This window comes from Cryptomeria japonica, chromosome 3 (genome assembly GCF_030272615.1).
Source record: "Cryptomeria japonica chromosome 3, Sugi_1.0, whole genome shotgun sequence".
Lineage (NCBI taxonomy): Eukaryota > Viridiplantae > Streptophyta > Pinopsida > Cupressales > Cupressaceae > Cryptomeria > Cryptomeria japonica.
In genome coordinates, this window is record NC_081407.1 from 978,840,857 (window position 1) to 978,864,727 (window position 23,871).

The following is a 23,871-nucleotide window of genomic DNA, read 5'->3' on the forward strand; positions in this document are numbered from 1 at the left end:
TGGCTTTTGGTAGGACAAATGTGTCTTGGGGGAAGAAGGTTTGGAATAGAATGGCTTGGCCTAAGTTTATTTTTTTCTTGTGGTTAGATTCTCATAATAGATGCCTCACCTAGGAGAACCTTCATAAGAGAGGATTTCGGGAGACTTCTATTTGTGTTTTGTGTAGAAAAAGCGAGGAGACTTGCTCTCATCTTTTTTTCAATGTTCTTTTTCTAGAGACACGTGGAACTTACGGTGGGGAGTTTGGAAGCATGTTTGTGTTCATGTTGACTCTTTGGTTGGTTTTTGGAATAGTTTGGGTCATCCTCCTGCTAAGACTTTCTTCCTGTTTGTGGCATGGGATATTGGGTTTTGTTTCATCATTTGGCAATTATGTCTTGAAAGAAACCGTAGCATTTTTCAAGATAAGAGGATGTTGGTGGAGAAAGTGGGTCTGCTTGTTGTGCACATGATACATGAAAATTTGATGGCTAAATGTGATCTTTCTAAGGAAGTTGATTCTAGAGACTTGCATGTTGTTCAGAAATTGAATATATTTTATGAGCATTATAGTGATGATCTTTTTAGGAGACGATAGGTTAGAGGTCATCATGCTAAGAAGAAGGCTCAATGAGATGGAAAGTGGTATCCTCTTCCTATGGGGACCCTTAAAATTAATACTGATGGGTCTTCTAGAGGAAATCTAGGGCTTGCAAGAGTTGGAGGTGTTGGATGGGATAGCTCAGATAATATTATTTGTTTATTTTTGATGTCTAAGTGTCATCAAACTAATAACTACATGGAAGCTTTTGTTGTTCTTTTGGCTCTTGAAAGAGGATGTGCTCCGGGATGGAGCAAGATTATCTATGAGGCTGATTCCCAAGTTGTTGTGAAAATGCTAAATAGGAAGAGGACAGTTGATGTTGATTGGCATTTGGTTGTGGTGGGACATCAGATCCTCCGTTTGAAAGATTCTTTGGAGTCTGTTTCCTTTTGTTATGTTCCACGTGAGTGGAATAAGGTTACAGATTGTTTGGCCAAGTGGGCTTTGGAAGGGTTAGATGATTGGAACATTGGAAATTGGGGTCATCTGTCCCCCAAGTATACTCAGGATCTAGAGAAGCTTGTTAGGGAAGACATGGCGTGTTACTAGTGTCCCTTTTGGGGACGCTCTTTTGTTGTCTTACCAGGTTTGTTCTTTTTCTTGGGCTTGTGGGCCTTTGTTTGTATTTCTTTTCCCAATTCAATAAATTTTTGTCTCTTTTATTTTTAAAAAAAATAGATTAAATATAATCCTTGAAATTTATTTAATATTATATTGTTTTAACTTTATTCTAATTGAAAATTATCAGATGCAAAAGACAAAAAATAATCTGATGAAAAATAGAACCATATTAATTTATATCTAGTGAATGCATAATTCCTTTTAATCGGATAGTGGGTAGAAAATTTACAGATTGTAAATAATTTGTTAAATATTTGTTTAATGGTAGTGTACGCCAGAAATAAAATTTAAAAGAAAATTTAAACATACTTGTCTTAACATTGTGGATCCATAGATCTGACAATAAGATGTAAATTTTTTGAGCCAATTAGATTCAAGAAAAATGATTTTTGTAATTAAGAAACTTTAAAACTTACGAATCTTAACTTTAAAAAAAAAAATAATATGAAAAAAATTACAATTCTTATTGATAGAGAAACAATTGAATAATAACTAGTTAAGAAAAACATATTACAATAGTGGTAGCCTAAGGACAGGTACTAATAAGATGGCTATAGCTAATCTGGCTCCAAAAACACTAAATTGAAAATTACAGATCTCAATCATGACAGAACTAGCGATCATGACAGAACTAGCTGCGTCTTTTATCTTTTATTTTTTGGCTGTGTGTATAACACGAAGGTTAGTCAGCCATTTTAAAGTCATATTAGCTGCATCTCTAATAAGCCAATTATTTACCACTTTTTGAAAAAAAAATAAGTATTAAATTAAATTTATATTGTAACTCATTACTAATCTCTTCAGCCTTCTTCCAATTGTCTTGTCTCCATATTTTGTCCAATTTTTTTCAAGAAACGCAGAGAATAGTTCTCTCAATCTGAATACCTCCGCCCAACGCCACCTCTCTTTCGAAATGTGAGCAATAACTCTCAAACACGCTCACTGTAACATGCAATCTGAAACGCAACATGAAGAGAAATTCAACTTCTAGAATATTCATTTCCTTGAGTGTCAAGCCGCCCACTTTTGCAAAATAGCTGTTGTTGCAATGCCTGATCCAAAAAAACCACATTCACATAAACAATCTAGAATGTTAATTTCCATCTGGCAAAACTACATTGATAAGAAATAAAAGCAAATCAACTCACAAGTCATCCAGAAATTTGGTAGCGACCATGACACTCGTGGTGATGAGCCTGTGAATGTTAAGAGATGTAATACGAAAGGTGGGATTGTTTAGAATTAGCCGATCTATATAGACATATGCAACAACAAATGCAGAAGGACTGCAACGAGAATACTTGAAGATCCTTTCAAGGAACTTTCCTATCTCCATTGCTGGAATTTCCACTGCGGAAAAAGCGCATAAATTCTCTCTAGTGAAGCTTTTTCCGGAAGAAAGCAGTAGCCTTTCGTTCCTGGCTACAAGTCTGTGGAGTAGGGAGGCTAGAACTGCAAGAATACAGGGATTTGACTCATTTTTAGTGCTGGAAAAGACCAAGCAAGAAAGACCCTCTCTCATTTTCAGTGAAGGATTGGGTCGAGGAGTGTGGAATCTTGTTTAAATCAAGTGGTAGTTTGGACGATTGATGTAAATATTTGTCTGTATTAGTGATGTTGAAGTAAATCATTGAAAGTGAGTTGTCCCAATTTTGGACTAAGGGATAGTTAGGTGTACTGCATGGTAAATAGTCCAAAATAAGAAAATATGAAGACAGAGAGAAAAATAAAAGACAGTTAAGTAGACTGCAAAGCTACGACAATTAATAAAATGACTGTTCAGAGATATATAACAAAAAGTATACAGAAATAGACTCCAAAGAGCCAACTGGATATCGTACTACATAACCGGACAGTTAACCTATCACATACATCCATTTCTAAATTACCTTAACTCATCAGCTCATGCATTGTAAATCTGTAACGCGGTCAATTTCAAATAGGGCAGGTGCAATAAAAAATTTCCACCTCATAAATACACCTAGAGTCAAAATTATCTTTGATATAGCCTGTAATCACAGAGTCGAAAGTTGAATCTTCATACTCTCGGTTCTCCTCGTCCAACAAGGCAATATATTTGAATGAAGCTGAAGTTTTTGATTGCCACCCACGTCAAAAAACTTTTTAACATTTCCGATTAAATGAAAGTTAGGGGAAAATGTTGTTTTGGAAATGTTCTATTTATCTTTAAAAAAAAAAAAAAAAAGTCATAGAAAAAGATTAATAGTTGAGCGCATTTCAATAGTTGTAATAGCATTTGTTGATTTAATGTCTACACTTGTTAATTTAATGAAAAACATTTTTCACAACATTGCACCAATAGTTGTGACTTTAAAGAACTGTTATTGTGATGATGACTACCCACAATTGAATGAAATGTATCCCTAAGCACTAAAACGCAACGAATTATGTGATGCCACATCAGCAAATAAATATCAATCTCACTTTTGCACAAGTATTGGTGTCATTTTTTTTTGTGCTGTTTTGGACACCTTGTCAAAAAGCATACCGATGTAGCATCATATTTGATGATGTGGCATTGAAACCTTAGTTATAAGTAAAGGACTTGCCAAACAAGCTACTGTAAAAAAGTTAGGAGGGATTTGATATTTCCACTTAGGATTTTGAGAAGCGTGAAGTTAGGGTGTTCAACTACAGGGTCCTCTACCCTAGTAACCAATAGTTTATAATGTGTGCCCATAGTAGGGTAGACTCATATATTGGGTATGAGCAAGATGGGGTCAGTTGTGAGAAAGGATTTACTCAATAAAATGCATTAAATATTTCTTATAATAATATAGTATTTCATTAATAAAGATAATTTAATATCCAATCAATGTTTAAAGTTCTTTTTGTTTTCTATTTAGATATTATTAATTCAAAATAGATGGTAAAGATAGGATACATACATATGTAACTATTAATATTTCGAATTGAACCACATTAGACACATCATTTTGCAAATATATGCTAAACTCATATTCTAATATTAAATTCATATATAAAAATATACTTTTTTACTGTCTTGTATACACATGATAGTTTAAAACAAAAACATATTAATTGTCACAATACATGAAGTGACCACTCATAATAAATTAGTACTTTTTTTAATAAAACATCTTTTAGAAAAGAAATACAATGCCAAGTGTCCCTTCAAACAAATAGATAAGTCTCATATATATCGTCATCAAATTAAATTTACCAAGTGATATTTATCTAACTATTGATAACTTTCTCCATGAATATCTACAACCAACACAATCAAACGTGTAAAGCCCACCAATGAAGCAATCAAAACAAGAGGATGGAAATTTAGGACTTCAAAGCAAAAAAGCATTCAACCAAATCAACCAATTGCTAAATTTATACAAGATTCAAAATTTTGCCAATCCATCCATTCAACTCTAATGAATCTATTTGTAGAATTCAAATTCAATCAATCAAATAAATATGCACAAATCAACAACATGTCCTCTTAACTTTTACGACAAATATATCCATTTTTCTAGTCTAATTTTCTTATAACCCATCTTTTTTTCCATAAAGGTCAAATGCACACTACTATCTACTCAATCAACTATAAATTTACATAATATTGTTAATGCTTATTTTCATTTAATACTACTGATTCTTTCATTCTTATATGTATTATATGCTTTGTAAAATAGAAATGTTTTAAATATTGTAATCTATTTTAGTAATAAAGTTCAGATTTATTTTTGTGGTCAAATATAAGGCATATATTTTCAATGGTATAAAATAATTATTGTTCATTAAAAATATTATAACTTTGTTTTCATTCTTGTTTATGTTTAAACCAATTAAACTAAATATTACCCTTTTATACTCACTTGAATGGATATTTTTAAATATCCATCTATACTTTTGGCATGTTTGTACTTGTGTGGATAATGTGGCGGTAGAGGAATATTGGATGGACTCCTCAGACGGGGTGGTTGGAGGGATGGAGGATTCATGAGCTTCATAGCATTAAGGTTGGATAATGTTAGAACTAGGAGAATGGAACTAGAACTGGATGGTTTAATCAATGTGTTTGATGGTTTTGGATAGTTTTGATGGGGTTAGGAGGTGGAAGAGGAAAGATACATGTGAGATAGAGAAGGGACTTACCACTGATGACATTAGATGGTTGAGTTGGTTGGTGTGACTCCAAAACTTTGAGATGTGGATTTTTTGTGATGGTTTATTTGGTAGGATTGCTTGGAGGAATATTGGAGTAAATTTTGTAAATAAATTGTGGAATGAAAGGTTAGGATTGTAAGAGAAAAGATTGAGATCTAATATTATATAGAAGTTGATGATCCAAACTCACAAGCCAAGAATCATCTACAAGAAAAATACCTATCACACAAAGGAGATCAAGCAAGAACAATATGCTCAACTATCTAAGAATTTTGTATTGATTGTAGAAAATATTATTGTACATTGAATGCACGAATCCTTATGAAAGGATGAATGAAACCCTTGATGTAAAACCCTAAGCCAAGATTAGATTAGTTATGGTCAAGTATCATAATCATAATGAGTAAAATAACTTAAGCTATTATCAGCCTACTTTAAAAAAAGGAAAATACGCGTAGGTTTATTTTAAGTGAATAAAGTAAATTAAGGACTTAATTAAATATATTATTAGATAAAGTGTCCCAATCACTGTAACACCTCTCCTTAAGATTAACTTAGAAAGTAGATAAAAAGGCTAAGATGAATGCATGGATGATTAGGTCCCAATAATGAAGGATTGATTAGGTACCCATGTAAAAACCAATGCAACTCTCACAAATAGAGAAAAGGAGAAAAACCTAATGGGAGAAAACTCCTCTTCAAAAGAGAGAAAATATAATAAATGCACTAGTGAAATAAGGAAAGGAGGAGTCAATGTGAACCCCCAAGGACTACTTCTCTCACAATAATACAATGAACATCCACCTCCATTAGAAAGAGAAAATGAGGATGAGAATCCCTTCGATGAAGAATTAGCTCCTATGCCAATGATGAATGCCCAAAGATAGAACATGATCCACTACCTATAAATAAGAACTCTCCCCTTATAAAGAAACAAATGCACTAGAGTTATGAGAAACCACTCCCATAAACTAGAAGAAGTAGGGATCCAAATCCAAATATTATGTAGCTTTAGAAACTATTCAAATGCTGCTATGTGCATGAAAAATGATGATGCCACAAACCAATCAGTTACATGCCCAATAATAATTTATAATATTGATTATTTTATAAATAAAAAATTCAAATAATTTTTAGAATATACAAGTTTTTATATTATTATTTTATTTTTAATTACAAGTTATATTTAAGTTTAAACTATTAAAAATATTTTTTTATTTTTTATTTTTTTCTAAATTAATTTAGATAACTAAAAGTAATTTCTTATATATGTAGTTGAAGTTATTGCAAATATAACTATAAATATGTAGCTTTTTAATTTTTTTTATAAAAGGATTGTTAATGAAGATTATAATTCACAAATTGATACAAAGATTTTCAAGAAGAGAGTTAAGATTTGGTGTTGCAAATCGAGTATGTTTATTTCTTCCCTTCATTAGTTTATCAATCGTTTTTTTATATCTAAAAAATAAAATTTAGAACATGAATTGATCTATTATACTTGTAAAAAACATTTGTGGAAAAATGGATGGTGTTTCTTCAAATCCTTCTATATTCAAATTAGATAGTTATTGCACCAACCCCAAAAAATATAAAAAAGTAAAGAGAAAATTGGACCAAAGGTTGTGGAAGATTGTCACAATAATTGGGAATTATTCAGATGGATTATGGTAGTTCTAGAAGTAGGCAATTGAAGTGCCCACATTGCAAGACAAATCAGGCTAGTGCAATCGCATGAGTTTAGTATCATTTGTTTGGGTTGGAAAGAAAGAACAAATAATTATTTGTGATAAAATTTTAAAAGGAAAAATATATGATTTGATCAGAAGACTTTCAACTAGGGATGCCACAATTTTTAATCAAAAGACTTTCAACTAGGGATGCCATAATTTTCAAGTGCTTCTTCTACTTCTATTTATGAATCTTAAATTGGGAAAATGTTTGATGCTATTGATAGAAAATAATGGAAAGAGGCTATGAGGATTGTCAATACTATGCCTAAAGGGTATGTACCTCCAAACATACTCATTGAAGAAACTCATTGAAGAAAGGCTAAGAGACATTAGAGATAGTTGGTCATATATAGGTGTTTCTATAGTTTAATATGGTTGGATTGACAATGTGTGTAAACCACTAATTAATGTTCTTGTTGCTTCAAATAAAGGTAGAATGTTTATCAAATTGTGTGATACTTCAGGTTATGTGAAAGATGCAACATATATGGCAGGTCTTTTCTGAGAAGTAATTGAATAGGTAGGGAGAATTAATCATGGTTTGTAGATTATAACTGATAATTCTTAAAACAATGTCTTGGCAGGAGGGAGGTGTTGGCATTATGGATGAATTAATTATGTGTTGCATTGATGTTTTGTCATTGATGTCAACACTAGCTGATATGGATGGTTACCGACAAATAGGTTTTGGTTACTGGTAGAAGATCTAGTGTTATCGGCATAAGAGATTATCTGTTGGACACTTCTGGCATGTTTGGATCAGTGAAGTATGTTTGATTTCATGTGTTATATGCTCCATGAGTATGTTCTGGTCAGTTGGTATTGACTTGGTAATCGGATGCTATCATACAGTCTGGTAAACCCTTACCGACATTGGTTTAAGGCTCTCCAGGTAGAGCTTTCACTAAGGAATCATGACATGATGCATAATTGGTGTTGGTGTAGCTTCTACATGGATTTCATGATGCTGAAGATGTTCTTTAGTCGTGCTTCAACTTCTTGAAGACATTGCTTTGGCATGGTGGACCCAAAATAGGTCTAGTACCTATCTAGGTTATGGACTGGTATCATGTTAACCTATAGTCTACACGTTACCGGGATGTTTCAGAATGTTTTATGGATTTGTTATTGTTGTTTTGGTCTTAAGATGACATGGGATATCATTGTAATATGGATTTATGTAATGATCTTATTGTAATATCTTTTAGGTGGCCGACTTAATTGGTTTAGGTCTTAGGTTTTATATAAAATGATGTAAGATCTCATTGTAGATTGAATAAGTGGTATGAGGTTTATGTGTCATGGTACTGGAATGCAATATCATATGCAAAGGAGATTTGATTGATCATAGGTGATCGAATTGGGATTAAGGAAGAGGTTAAAGGTCTCCGGTATTGAGCTTAACCGTGACTGTAATCAAGCATGGTAGATGCTATTTCTGGCAGTTCACTCTATTGGATTGTTGTCCATTTATTTTGAGATGGTTGTAGCCTCTCTGTAGTCAGTGAGACTCTTTTGTAATGAGCAGTACGCTCTAGGCATTGTGCCTTCCTGCATGTGCAGGCCCCTCGTTGTAAGACATACTTTCTGCAGAAGTATCATCTGACTGTGGTAGGCTTCCCACTGTGGTTTTTCCCTTTTCGGGTTTTCCACGTATAAATCATGGTGTTATGTGGTATGGTTGCTTTGCATTGATTATTTGTTAAATTGTTAAGTTGTATTGTTTACTGGTATCTATTCCTACAGGCATTTGTATGTGATTTACCAGTACTTGATCTGTTTAAAGGTTGTTAAGTGGATTGAAAGTTATAATATGTTAACAACTGATTCCCCCCCCCCCTCTTAGTTGTTTACCGGTTATCCTAACAAGAGGGTCACAAATGAATTTTTAAACATTTTGTGGACACCATGTGTAGTTTATTGCATGAACTTATTTCTCAAATATCTGCATAATAAGCTTCCTTGGATTAAAGAGGTAGTTGTAAATGTTCAAATAATACATTTTATTGCAAATCACTCTATGTCACATGCTATATATATAATATGCTTCTTTGCAACTACTTAGATGTGCAAAAACATGATTTTCTTCCAATTTTATAATGGTTGATGAAATTGTGAAGGTAAAACAAGCATTAGGGAAAATAATGGTGTCCACTGAATGGGGGAGATGGAGAGATAGACCAAGTAGTAGTACTCAAGCATGTGATGAAATTTTTGATCTAATAAATGGCAGTGGGTTAATTTTATTGTGGCAACAAGCAGGAGATATTTTGACACATTTTTGGCCCATTCTTGAAGTCCTTCATATTTTTGATGATGATTAACCATGCATGGAAGATGTGTTTGAGAAGCTAGATCATATGAGGGAGAAGCTAAAAAATACAGTTATTTTTGGGGCACAATCATTTGATCAAGAGACACATGATATTGTTTGGAAATGTTGTTTAGAAAGATGAAATATGCTTCATAGTCCTCTTCAATTTGTTGGATTTATACTTAATCCAAAATGGTTTCACAAAAAAATGTTGCTTGGATGATGAGGTTTATGTAGGATGAAAAACCTATATGGGTAGAGTTAATCCAAATAGAGAGGACCATTCTAAAATGAAGGAGCAACTGCCAAAATATATTGATGGAGTTGATAATTTTTCCCATAAAGATGTTTCATTTGATAGATTGAATATGTAACCCAAATTTTTCTAGGAGAATTATTGAATAATTGCAATTCGTGTGTTATCTCAATTAAATTTTTGCATGTTTAGTCATATCATTGTTGAATAACAAATTTATTTTATTATTATTTTATTTTAAAATGCTAATAGTATTTAATTTGATTTTATATAAATAGGTCTCTAGTTATATTACATGTGAAAGAAATTGGAGTGAGTATGCCTTCATCCATTCCATGAAGTGTAACAAGCTAGGTAGCAAAAAGACAAAAGATCTTGTGTATGTACATTCAAATCTTCATCTTTTATCTCAAGCTTGCACTTATTATAGGTCAGAGCCTCATAGGATGTGGGACTATGGTGGCTCAATGGATGATGAAAATGATGAACTGTCAATAGAAGTACTTGAAAATAATGAAGAGGAAAGCTTATTTGCAGTTGCAATGGAGAGAGATGATGCAAGCAGAAGCATTCCTTGAACATCAAAGTTTTGTTGATATCTTTTAATATATTATATTTATGTAATTGCGAACAATTATGATAATGGTATTTTTTGTCTTTGAATTGAAAATCATTTCAAATTATTTAAAACTGATCTATAATATTCTTGCTCTTTATTTTTATTATGTTTTGTAGTTTACAAACTTTAACTTCATACATTTTTATTTATGTGATATAAAATTTTGTAATGAAATTATATATATATATATATAAAAGTAAAACTTGCATGCTTTTTTATATATGTACGTGTGTATATATATGTGTGTATAATGTTTTGTATTTACAAACTTTAAATTCATGCATTTTAATTTATGTGAAATTGAATTTTATAATGAAATTATATATATATATATATATATATATATATATAACTTGCATATTCTTTAGTTATGTAAAATAATTTTTTATAATACTTTATTTCTTGCCTTTCTCGTTTCTCCTTTCTGGTAAGATAGATGTCCATCGCAGGAACCTATACTGCTAAGGATGGTTAAGTGGACTGCATAGTAAATAGTCCAGAATAAGAAAATATGAAGACAATGAGAAAAATAAAAGACAATTAAGTAGACTTCAAAGCTACGACAACTAATAAGATGACTGTTCAGAGATTTATAACAAAAAGTATACAGAAATAGACTCCAAAGAGCCAACTGGATATCGAGTTAACCCATCACATACATCCATCAATAAATTACCTTAACTCATCAATTCATGACTTGTATATCTGTAACGCAGTCAATTTTTAACAGAGCACGTGCAATGAAATCTCTCCGCCTCTCATGAAATCTGCTTCTGACAAACACAGTACTAAGAAAGTTTTATCTTAGAGTCTAGATTATCTTTGATGTAGCCTGCAATCACAAGGTCGAAAGCTGAATCTTCATATTCACGGTTTTCGTCATGCAACAAAGCAATACGTTTTTGGTGGCCACCCACATCAGGAAACTCTGTATATTTCTGACCAAGTGAAAGCTAGTAACCAACAGTTTATAACGTGAGCCCATAGTAGAGAGGGCTCCTATGTAATTTATCAAGATGGGGTCAGTTGTGAGAAAGGATTTACTCAATAAAATGCAGTAATTATTTCTTAAAATAATATTGTATTTCATTAATAAAAATAATTTATTTATTCAAAATAGATGGTAAAGAATGAGTCCACGAGAGATCAAGCCTTGTTGAGTGCAAGGTTCTGATATCATAAGGGATGAGGCCGGGATTGTGCCTCAGACAAATTTAGGTGGAATGGATACCCTTCAGACCTTGGCTTTTAGCTGAAGAGGACCCCCTTCGGGGTATCTACAACAAAAAAAAAAGATGGTAAAGATAGGACACATACAAATGTACCAATTGATTGCTGCAGGAGCATCGGAGTAGTTCAAACTGGTTGGAGTAGTTAGTGGTGGAGTTGCTTGGAGATCATTGCATTTCTTCATGTTTGAGAGTTTAGCATTGTGGCTTTGGATTTATCACTTTGAGTTAATTGCCTTTAACATATTCGAGATTCATGGCATTTGGATTTGATTCTGGTGAGATATTGATTCTAGTATTGATATGTTCTTACCAGTTGGTCTTGCAGTGTGTGGAGCGAAGCTGAATCGGGTTGCGGGTGGTTTTTGTAACTTGTGGATTGTTGAGTGATGTTGTTTTGGGCCTTGGCTGATGTTTCCGGACGACCGCGTGAAGTTTTATGCATTTGAAGATGTTCTTGGTGATTCGGGCCAATATGTTATTGTATACACGTTTCATCTTGAATCGGTTGGTCTTTGGCCGACTTGATCGAGTTGTTATTGCTTGTGGTTGGTATAAAGGGAAGTTTTGAGAATCATTTTACAGGACAAAGGTCCGAGGAAGAAGATATCAAGCGAAGATGTAGTTTCCGAAGAGATTCTGGTCCGAGGGGACTGAAGTTCGGATGGACTGAGGTCCGGATCGCTGCAAAACAGTGCAGACTGTTACTGGAGGCCTATTTGTCAAGTAGAAGATCTACGAATCTTAGATTTGTGTTGTAAGGATTGTTTTGTAATCCTAGACTGCGGTCCAACATGTGTAGCTGCTGAAGGCATATGTAATTCATTAAATGGTTGTAATGATTAATTTATCTATTTATCGGTTATATCTTGTGTTGTGTTACCAGTTGCCAGTATCTTGCATGGTGTTTTGTGTTATAGGCCGCAAGGCAGGGATGTCCTTCATTGGATCTCCCAACCTTGACTGCATCATTGATATTTCAAATTGAAGTATATTAGACACAATGTTTTGAAAATATATGTTAAATTCATATATAAAAATATACATTTTAATTGTCTCGTATACACACAATAGTTTAAATCAAAAACATATTAATTGTCACTATACATGAAGTGACCACTAATAATAAAAATATTAGTTTTTTAAGAAAAAGTCTTTAATAAAGGAAATGCAATGCCAAGTGTCCCTTCAAACAAATAGATACGTGTCATATATACTCATAAATTTTTTATCAAGTGATATTTGTCTAACTATTCATCACTTCATCGATGAATACCTACAACTAGCACAATCAAAGGCATAAGGCTCGCCATTCAAACCATCAAAACAAGAGGATGGAAATTTAAGACTTCAAAGCAAACATGTATTTAACCAAATCAATCAACTGCTAAATTTATAACCAAATTCAAAATTTTACCAATCCATCAAATCCATCGATTCAACTCAAATGAATCTATTTACAAATGTCCAATTCAATCAATCAAATAAATATGCACAAATCAGCAACATGCCCTCTCAAGTTTTACTACAAATTTATCCATCTCTGTAGTCTAATTTTCTTAAGCATATCAATTTTTTTTACAAAGTTCAAATGCACACTACTATCTAACTCAATGAACTATAAATTTACATAATATTCTAAATGCTTATTTTCTTTATATACTATTAATGCCTTTATTATTATATGTATTATATGCTTTACATACTAGAAATGTTGTACATATTATAATCTATTTTAGTAATCTAGTTCAAATTTATCTTTGCTGTCAAATATAAGGCATATATTTTCAATACTATAAAAAAAAATTGTTGTCTATAAAAAATATTATAAATTTGTTTTCATTTGTGTTTATGTTCAAACCAATTAAACTAAATATTACCCTTTTCTATTCACTTGAATGGATATTTTTAAATATCCATCTATTCTTTTGGTATGTTTGGACTTGTGTACATGGTGTGATGGTGGAGGAATATTTGATGGAATCCTCAAATGGGGTGGATGGAGGTATGGAGGACTCATTAGGCTCATAGTATTAAGATTGGATAGTGTTAGGATTAAAAGAATGGGATTATAATTGGATGGTTTCAATGTGTTGTATGGTTTTGATAGTTTTGATGGGCTTAGGAGTTGGAAGAGGAAAGATAGGTGTGAGATGGAGAAGGGCCTCATAATTGATAACCTTAGATGGTTGAGTTGGTTGGTGTGACTCCAAAACTTTGGGATTTGGATTTTTTTGTGATGTTTATTTGGTAGTTCTTGGAGAAATTTTAGAGTAAAATTTGTAAATGAATAATGGATTGAAAGGTTAGGATTGTAAGAGAAAACATTGAGCTCTAATAAAATATAGAAGTTGATCCAGCCTCACAAGCCAAGAACCATCTGGAAGAAAAACACCTATCAGACAAAGAAGATCAAGCAATAACAATATTCTCAACAATCTAAGAATTCTATATTGATTGTAGAAAAGATTAATATATAATGAATGAATAAATCCTTATGAAAGGATGAATAAAAACCTAGATGAAAAACCCTACGGCAATATTAAATTAGCTAGCACCAAGTGTTACAATTATAATGAATGAGACAACTTAAGCTATTATGAGCCTAATTAAATTAAAGGAAAATAACCTATGTTGATCTTAATTGAATAAAGTAATTAAAGGACCTAATTAAATAAATAATTAGATAAAGTGTCTTGATCACTATAATACCCCCTGTTAATTTTAACTTAATGAGTAGCTAAAAAGGCTAATTTGAATGAATGCATGAATGGGTTCTAGCGACGAATGGTTGATTAGTTACCCTTGTAAAAACCAATGCAACTCTCACAAATGGAGAAAAGAAGAAAAATCTAGTGGCAGAAAACTCCTCTTCAAAGGAGAGAAAATACAATAAATGCAGTAGTGAAAGAAGGAAAGGAGGACTCATTAATGCAACCTCCAAGGACTACTTCTATCACAATAATATAATTAATGTCCCCCTCCCTTAGAGAATGAAAATGTAGATAGTAATCCCCATGATAGAGAAATAGATCCTATGCCAATGACGAATGCCTCAAGAGAGAACATGATCCATTGCCTGCAAACAACATTTCTCCACTTAGAAAGTAACAAATCCACTAAAGATATGTGAAGCAACTCCCATAAACTAGAAGAAGTGGGAATCCAAATGCAAATACTATGTGCCTCTAGTAACTGCTCAAATGCTTCTATGTGCATGAAAGATGATGATGGCAAAAATATATTATGTACATTCCCAATCAATGTAGGAGGTGACAAATCAAGACTCTATAAAAAACTAACAAAGAACAAGCTCCATGGGAAATGAAAATGGATTGACAATAGTGAATTTCCTCAAAATAATCCTTCAGATCTACAATATGAGACTCCACAAATAATGATGATATGTCTATAAGATACAAATATAAAGTAGCCAGATCTGGAAGAATAATGTCCCTCTGCATTGAATCAATAGAGGTCATGCATGTGCCAATACCAAAGTCAACAATAATAATAGTAGATGAAGATGATTGAGATGGAATCTCAAGGTGATCTTAAGTATGAACATAAAGATTAACCTCTCATCCATTAAAACATGTAAGACCTATGATATAATCAAGCTCCTCTAAAGTATCATCATGAAAAGAAGATAATCTACTACAAGATCTGTTGGATTAATTAGGACATTTATCTAATTATTTATTAATTAGGTCATTTATTAATTTTCCACTTAAGAGAAAATTAGGTGCTTTTTTATCATCTAGAGTTTACAATTCTACCTATAGTTGATCTTAAGTTATCTCCTACTTTGCATTGCTTTAGTTCTCCTAATATTAGCATTACAATTTTGCATTGAGGGTTTCATTTATCCTATTATAAGGATTCATTCATTCATTGTAATTGAGTATCTTCAATATTGTATCTTCATCAATTCTTTGTGTGGTAATACAAAATTCTCTATTTGTTATGGAGAATATTATATTTGCTTAATCTCTTTTGTGTGAGGTATTTTTCTTGGATATAAATCTTGGCTCTTGTGGTTGTATTATCAAATTTAATGAGATCATCTAGGAATGGAGATATATGAGCATTTCCATACATAAATCCCAAAGTCTAGTCCGAATTACACAAAGACACAAGGTTTGATATAGCACATATAGTGTCATGACCATCACTAAAATAATCACTCCCACAACATGGTGTATGATATTACCCCAAGCTAATCGACCTCCTAGACTGTCTGGTTTTAATATGGGTCCATACAAATAAGGAAAAATATCTAGCCCCCTGAGATGTGTCAGGATGCCATGTCACCAAGACTCATAATTTCCCTTTTCTAGGCTGATAATAAAAGGATGAACATAAAAACTCATAATACCTCCTCGAATAAAATAATAAGACCCCAAAAACCTAAGCACATGGGTAAGTGCACAAAGCTGAGTCCCACTTAGGGGGAAGTGTGCACGTTGGAAAATGTGCCGCTAGGAATAGGGCCCTGTTATTTTATAAATAAGCCCCCATTATGCTTTGAGAGCCCAAGCCAAAAAACATAATGGGCCCCCATAATGAATGAGTCCCAGACCATAACGGGACCTCGTTAACTAAAAGCATTTTTTTTTTAATTCTCTACGATTTCATTTTTTCCCTCCCATTCTAGTAGTGTGGAAAGAAAACTAGAATGGGGCCCCATATTTTGTAGTGATTTTCCACCTGCCAACAAATTTCTGCCCTCCTAAGTACACCATTTTCCACCTTCTTGACATTTTAAAGTTTTCTTGTGTTTTGTATTCTATTTTTTCTAGTATTTAAGGATTTAAGGTTTTTTTATAAATTAGGGTTTAGTGTTATGTATGTTTCTCATGGCCTCTCTTTGTTTTTTCCGAAAATGAACTTGTCACCTCCAAAAAATTTCATTTTATTGTCCTCCTAAAATATTTGATTTTCAATTGGTTTCCTTAATCAAGCAAGTTATCAAATAGATATGCAGAGATTGTGCTTTTACTTGCATATAAGAAATTGTTTTTGATGTAATAATATTCATCTCATATACCAATGATATGGCTCTATACTTATAAAATGTGTATGACTTATAATTATCAAGGGATAATGTAAATATAAAAATTAATCATCCTTTAAGACTCAGTGGTGTAGATAATAAAATTGAAATTTCTAGAATTAATCTAAAAAAGAACCTTTGATGCCTTAAAAGTGGCTCTTTGTTAATAAATAAACCTGGCGATCGAGATTCACAATTTTATTATCATGTTAGTATTAAGTTAAAGGTTTACATTAAACCATGTATTTGATTTTCAATAGGTTTCCTTAATTGAATAGATATGCACATTCTAGTTATTTGACTCTTACTCATTTCACAAGTCATCATGAGATGACCAAACACACAATTGTAAAGGTACAAGATCATATCTCCACATTAGAGGACATATTTTTAGGCATGATAATAATATTATAGGTATATACTCAACCTCATTGGAGACACAAATATTATGTTGGAAAAAGGTCCTAATTCTAGTCCAAGAGAACTTAATTTCTAAAGTTACATGAAATGCATCAATCCTCATACCTAAAGCTCTTGTACATCTTTTTTTCATCACATTTAATTTTATAACATAACATTATTCTCAAATATCACTCTCATTACTCTTAATTCATCTAGGTTAATTTGTGTTTATCTATATACATCTTATTTAATTAAGATATATAATTCTCTAGGAAAGGCTCTATCCTTTTTAAATTTCTAGATATCCATCTACTCTTGATGACATAGTTTTCCCTTACGATATATTCTCCGAAATATTATGGATTTTAAATCTATACTTTTCTTATTTTACATATTACCTTAAGACCTAAAACTCCTTTTTAATTTTGGCATTTGTTGTCATTTCATTTTTACATCTTTTTTGTTAAAGTTTTGAGCTTTATTTTGATATATCATTTACCTAGTCTATTATTGTTGGTTGGCCCATTAGGATTTTAGTTTTAGATCTATTATATGAATAGTACTTTTATTTAGCTTAGAACTGAATTATTTTAATTTAGAATTCCGTCTTTTGGTTATGCCACAAACTACTTGTGATTTTATTCTTCCATTGAGAAGGGATACTCATCTAAATCCTAACAAATATACCCAATCTAATAAAGATGAAATATACTTTGATACTTGTGTTGAGAACAACTTAAAGGACAACCAAAATCATGACTATGATGTTGATGTGGCCAATCAAAATTTTGCGTGATCATATAAATCAAAGTAATCAAGCATGTAGTAATCAATTAGGAGAACACAAAAGGTAATCCTGAGGTTAGGAGGTCTAGATTTGGCTCACATCCTTGCTTGAGCCCAAATGTTTTATAACACACATGTATTGTACTTAGACCTATGAGCCGAATCTTGTGAGCCTGCATGTTGCCAACAAATTGTAATTTATTTTCATGATATGATTAAATCTTTTTTCCATTGCCTCCATCACATTGTGTTTCTTTTGTTGTGTTAACTCTTGTTGCACGGTCCAGGTCATTCTCTTTGAATAAATTCTCATTGTGGCTACACCAAGTGGTATCAGAGCAAGATTTTGTTCTAAAGATTGTGGAGTCCTATTTGATTTTGTTGTAGGGTGGTAGATTGCGGATCTAGCTTGCAGCTGTAGAGGACTTGCATAAAGATGGCACGAAGAGGAAATAGAAATGGTAGAGTGCATGGAAATGTAGACCCTACTGTGATGGAAATGTTGAGAGGAATTGTAGCCCAATTAGAAGCTGTTGAAATGACCTAGAGAAGAGGTCGACATGTTGAAGATGTAAGTGATGATGAGGAAGAAGAAGTAGCTAGAGAACAAGTAGCAAATCCACTGAGGACTGATCTAGATGAAGAGAGGTTTATAATAGCATTGTCAAGAGCAAATACCAGACCATATTTTACCCTAGCAGATTATGATGGCAAGTTGGATTCAGATGAATTGCTGGATTGGATCATGAAGATGGAAAGGTATTTTGATTTCAAAGGCACTGCAGATGATAGAAAGGTGAGATATGCTTGCACTAAGTTGAAAGGTTATGCATCTCTTTGGTGGAAACATTTGTAGGTAGATAGATAGAGAAGATGTAAAGATAAGATCAAATATTTGGAGCAAATAGTTATTAAGTTGAAATCAAAGTTTATGCTCGTCGATTATCAAGTGAATCTATTCTAGAAGTTGCAGAATGTGAAGCATGAGGAATCTAGTGTGAAGGAATATACTGAAGCGTTCTACAGGTTGAATATCAGATCTAGACATACTACTAATGAGATTGAACAAGTTTCTAGATATCTGAATGGGTTGTTGATGTCTATATAAGATGAACTTATTTTAATCAAGTTGTAGAGTGTTGAGGAAGCCTATCAATATGCCCTGAAGGTAGAAGAGAATTTGAACAAAAGACATGAGCAAAAGAAAAGAGGTAGAGGTGGAAGGTTTTTCAGAGGAAGAGGACCCTATGCAAATCAAAGTAAAGACAAGGAAGTTAGTAGAGATGGTAGTTTATACTGGAAGGATGATAAAAAATTTTACTAGAGAAGAGAACTTGATGGATACCGGAATGAGGGTTATGGAAACGAAGACAAAAGACAAGATAAAAGAGTGTTTAGAGGAACCTTCTTTAAGTGCAGAGGAGAAGGACATCGTGCTTTTGAATGTAGGAAAACAGAGAATGCTGGGAGAGTAGCCTTGGTAGAAGAAGACCATACCGGATCAGATAATAAACAAGAAGATGGAGAATTGTTGGTAATGAGGAGAGCTTTGTGTCATACCAGAGATGATGAAGAGCCCTTGCAAAGGATTTTTTTTAAAGAAAAGATGTAAAGTATCTGGTAAGTGTTGTAAAATCATTATTGATAGTGGTAGTTCAGATAATGTTGTTTCAGAGGAGATGGTATATAAGTTGAATTTGGAAAGATTGAAGCACCCTAAGCCTTATTAGATAGCATGGATTCAGGATGATCATAAGATACTAGTAAGTGAACAATGCTTAGTGAAATTAAAGATTGGATCTTGTCACATTGATGAAGTTTTGTGTGATATTATGCCTATGTATATATGCCATATCTTGTTGGGTAGACCTTGGCAGTATAATAGACAAGCAATACATGATGGAAGGAAGAACATATACACTATTGTTGCAAATGGGATGAAGCTGACCTTATTACCCTTGGAGGAGCCTCTAAAAACTAAAGTTTGTACAAGTGCTATAATTTATTTGGTGGATGGACGAAAATTATTGAATGGGATGAGACATGAGAAAGTGTGTTTTTACTTAGATCCTAAGAAGACTGACAATCTGGAGCATGAAGGAGAACAATCGGAGGAGATAAAGGATTTGCTGACAGAATATGGAAACATCATTTCAGATAATGTACCTGATAGATTACCGCCTCTGAGAAGTATCAGTCATTGCATGGACCCTATTCTCAAAGCTAGTTTGCCTAATAAAGAAGCACACCAGATGACACTGATAGAGAATGAGGAGCCGAATAGATAAGTGTAGGAATTGTTGAGGAAAGGTTTGATCAAAAAATTTTTGAGTCCTTGTACAGTGCTAGTAGTGTTAGCACCTAAGAAGAATGGAGAATGGATAATGTGTACCAATTCTAGAGCAATAAACAAGATCATAATGAAGTATCGATTTCCCTTGTCTAGGATGGATGACATAATGGATTGTTTGAGTGTGTAAAGTGGAAAATAGGATCCTAGAGACTCCCCACCTAGGAGTGAGAAAGGAAGCCACTAGGATGATTTTTGCTTGGAGGAACTTTACATTCAAAAGAGGGGCTTGAATCCACTAGATCCAAATCCAAGGGAAACAAGGATGTGAATTCCAGGTGGATTACAAGGGTTGAAGTGTGATTTACCCTCTTCTATAAATAAGAAAGTTGACTTGTTGACTATGTAGGAAAGAGAGATAAAATGAGTGAAATGAGGGGCTACCAGTTTGAGATCGCACTATAACTTCGGATCTGAGATATCTAGACTACTATGGATCTACCGTGCTCAAAGTGTCCACGGTCCTCCGAAAACCTGCAAAACGAAAAGGGTTCTTTCGTCTCTGCAAATGAAGCCCAAACCTATAATTATAGCTGCACACTTGCAACCTATACATAGAAAAGAGGAGAAGAAGGGTTGTGGATAGGGGTTTGCCTCAGTCAAACCTCGATTGATAAATCAACCTTCAAAGAAATTAATTGCAAATGCTTGAATGTAAACAATGGAAATGTATACCTTGTAGATCTGAAATTTGTTGACAATAGTTGCTTTGCTTCTTGAATGTAATTACAAATGTTATATGCAATGGCATGTAACATGACAAAGCCCCAACACACACATATGCTTGTGAATGAATGTTGTAAATGTTCCTCCAATGGATGAATGAAGAAGACACATGAAGAAGAAGACTTGATGATTTCTTGAAGACTTAACGCTTGAACTTCACCTACTATGTCTATCATATCCCTTGCCTCCTACAAATGAGAAGACTAACTCCCTTTTATACATGCCTCGGGGAATTAGTTCATCTCACCAAAGGCCCACATCGGGGAAGTTTGAAATCTCGAAATGCAGATAGGGCCAGAGGGACCTATCTTGGGACCTCCCTAAGAGGGGGGGCAAGCATGCCATGCCCCTATCCTAGGGGGACAGGGTCGCCACACCCCTGTCCTGCCCTATCTTGGGGTCCAGACAGAGTCCTGAGCTCATCTCAGGGATTAAACAAGGAGAGTTTTGAGGTGGAATTGTAGAGAGAAGTCCAGGTTGGGAAGGAAGATGTTGTCGCCAAGGTGAGGACTTCAAATGTGGTTAAAATTGCTAGGGTTGCAATTTTATTACACTACAATGTGGAGCCAGATACTACACAAAGATAGACTTGAAGAATGGATACCATCATATCAGAATGAGGGAAGGAGATGAGTGGAAGACAACATTAAAGACAAATGAAGGACTGTATTAATGGTTGGTGATGCCTTTTGAATTGATTAATGTATCGAGTACTTTCATGAGGTTGATGAATGAGGTATTGAAGAAATTCTTGGGTAAGTTTGTGATTGTGTATTTGGATGAAATTTTGATTTTTGAGTAGTATAAAGGAAGAAGATATGTTGCATTCGACACAAGTTTTGCAGAGGTAGAGAGAAGAGAAGTTGATAAACAATAAGAAGTACAGTTTCATGAAGGAAGAATTAGACTATTTGGGATTTGTGATATCTACAAATGGATTGAAGATGGATCCTAAGAAGGTTAGAGAAATTATTGAATGACAAACAAGAAAGAATTGGAGAGGTAAGATCATTTCATGGATTGGCTAGTTTCTATAGGAAGTTTATCAAGAATTTCAGTTCAGTTTGTAGCCCTATGAGAGAAGCAATGAGAGGAGATAGGAAATATTTCAAATGGATAACCAGAGCAAATAGGAGTTTTGAATTGTTGAAGCAAAGGTGACAAAGTAGCCTGTGTTGGCTTTACTAGATTTAGCAAAGTATTTTAAGTGGACTGTGATGCAAGTGGGAATACAATTGAAGTGTTAAGTCAAAAAGGAAGAACGATAGATTATTTCAATGAGAAGTTGAATGATGAAAGGAGGATATATTTAGTGTATAATCATGAATTAAATGCCATTGTTCAAGCATTGAAGAAGCAGAGACATTATTTGTTTCCTAAGAAGTTTGTGCTGTATATTGATCACCAAGCTTTGCAATATTTGAACAGTCAGAGTAATTTGAATCAGAGACATATGAGATGGGTATAGTTCTTATAGAGTTATACCTTTGTGTTGAAGCATAGAGGTGGAAAGACAAATAAAGTTGTTGATTCTTTGAGCAAAAGAAGGAACTTGCTAACAAATATGATAGTGGAGGTGTTCAGTTTTGAGAAATTAAAGAACTTGAATGAGGATGACCCAGCTTTTAGAGAACCTTGGAAAGCATGTAAGGAACCGGTTATGGTGGATAGAAGTAAGTGGTTTGATTATTTTATTCAGGATGAGATGTTGTTTAGAGGAGTTCAGTTGTGTATACCTAGGAGGTCTATGAGGGAGAATCTAATAAAGGAGAAGCATAGTGGAGGATTGGCTACACACTTTGGTGTGGATAAGACAGTGAAATTGATTAGTGAGAATTAATTTTGGTCTCAAATTCATAAGGATATCAATAAATTTGTGTAGAGTTGTAGAATTTTTCAACTTGCAAAAGGTAGTAGTCAGAATGTTGGATTGGATAAGTCGTTGACAGTTTCAGAGAGACCTTGGGAGGACATAAGCATGGATTTCATACTTGGATTGCCTAAGACACAAAAAGAAAATGATTCTATAAATGTGGTGGTGGATAGATTCTAAAAGATGAAACATTTCATACCCTGTAATAAGACAAAAGATGTAGTACATGTTACCCACCTATTTTTCAAGGAAGTGGTCAGAGTGCATGGATTACCTAAGAGCATAGTTTCAGATAGAGACACTAAGTTTGTTGGATATTTTTGGAGGACACTTTGGAAGAAGATGAAGACAGATTTAAAGTTCAGTTCTACTTGTTACCCACAAAATGATGGACAAACAAAGGTAGTGAATAGGATTTTGGGAAATTTGTTGAGATGCCTAGTTCGAGAGAAAACCAAAAGTTGGGACTTGATTCTTGTGCAAGAAGAATTTGCCTACAATAATTCTGTGAACATGAGTACCGGAAGAACACCTTTTGAAATTGTTACCAGAGCACACCCTAGAGGTATATCAGAGTTGAGAGACTTCTGTAATGAAGATAAAATGAGTGCAAAGGTAGAAGAATTTGCAGAGCATATGAAGACTGTGCATACTCAGGTCAAACAACATTTGAAAGACATGAATAGAAAGTATAAGGATAAAGCAAATGAAAAGAGGAGACATAAGGAATTTAAAGTGGGAGATGAAGTAATGGTGTATTTGAGAAAAAAGAGATTTCTAGTTGGAACCTATAATAATTTGCAAATGAGGAAGTTTGGACCTAGTAAGATCTTGAGGAAATTCAATTCGGAAATACATATGAAGTGGAGTTACTGGATAGTTTGGGTATTTCACCTATATTCAACATTGTAGATCTATACCAGTATCATGAGACAAAATTCAGTGAGGACAGTGTTGTAGACTTGGAGAAACAATTACCCTAGAGGGAATTGGACCAGATTGAAGACATTTTGGATAGTAGGATTGGACCTAGCACCCGGAGAAACTAATACAGAGAGTATCTTGTGAAGTGGAAGGACAGACCAATTGAAGACTCATCATCGATTTATCAAGCAGAGGTAGACTGACTTGGTTTTCCTCTGACCCCAGTAAAGTGAGGGACTCACTTTTTCAACAA

The 23,871-nt window shown here is 33.5% G+C and overlaps 1 protein-coding gene across 1 annotated transcript; it reads right to left on the reverse strand.

Moving 5' to 3' along the window:
• Positions 1-1,940: 1,940 nt before the first annotated feature.
• On the reverse strand, positions 1,941-2,726 carry LOC131076183 (cyclin-U2-1-like). Its single transcript, XM_058013232.2, has 2 exons — positions 2,353-2,726; positions 1,941-2,256 (listed from the first exon to the last, which is right to left on the reverse strand). Exons 1-2 carry the CDS (start codon positions 2,724-2,726, stop codon positions 2,052-2,054), a joined length of 579 nt encoding a protein of 192 aa, XP_057869215.1. The 3' UTR covers positions 1,941-2,051.
• Between the last annotated feature and the right edge of the window lie 21,145 nt (positions 2,727-23,871).

Coding starts and splice junctions, on each gene's coding strand:
- LOC131076183 (XM_058013232.2), bottom strand. CDS start 2,726: ATGAGAGAGGGTCTTTCTTGCTTGGTCTTTTCCAGCACTAAAAATGAG. Junction 2,257..2,352: donor ACCAAATTTCTGGATGACTT/GTGAGTTGATTT, acceptor TTTTTGGATCAG/GCATTGCAACAACAGCTATT.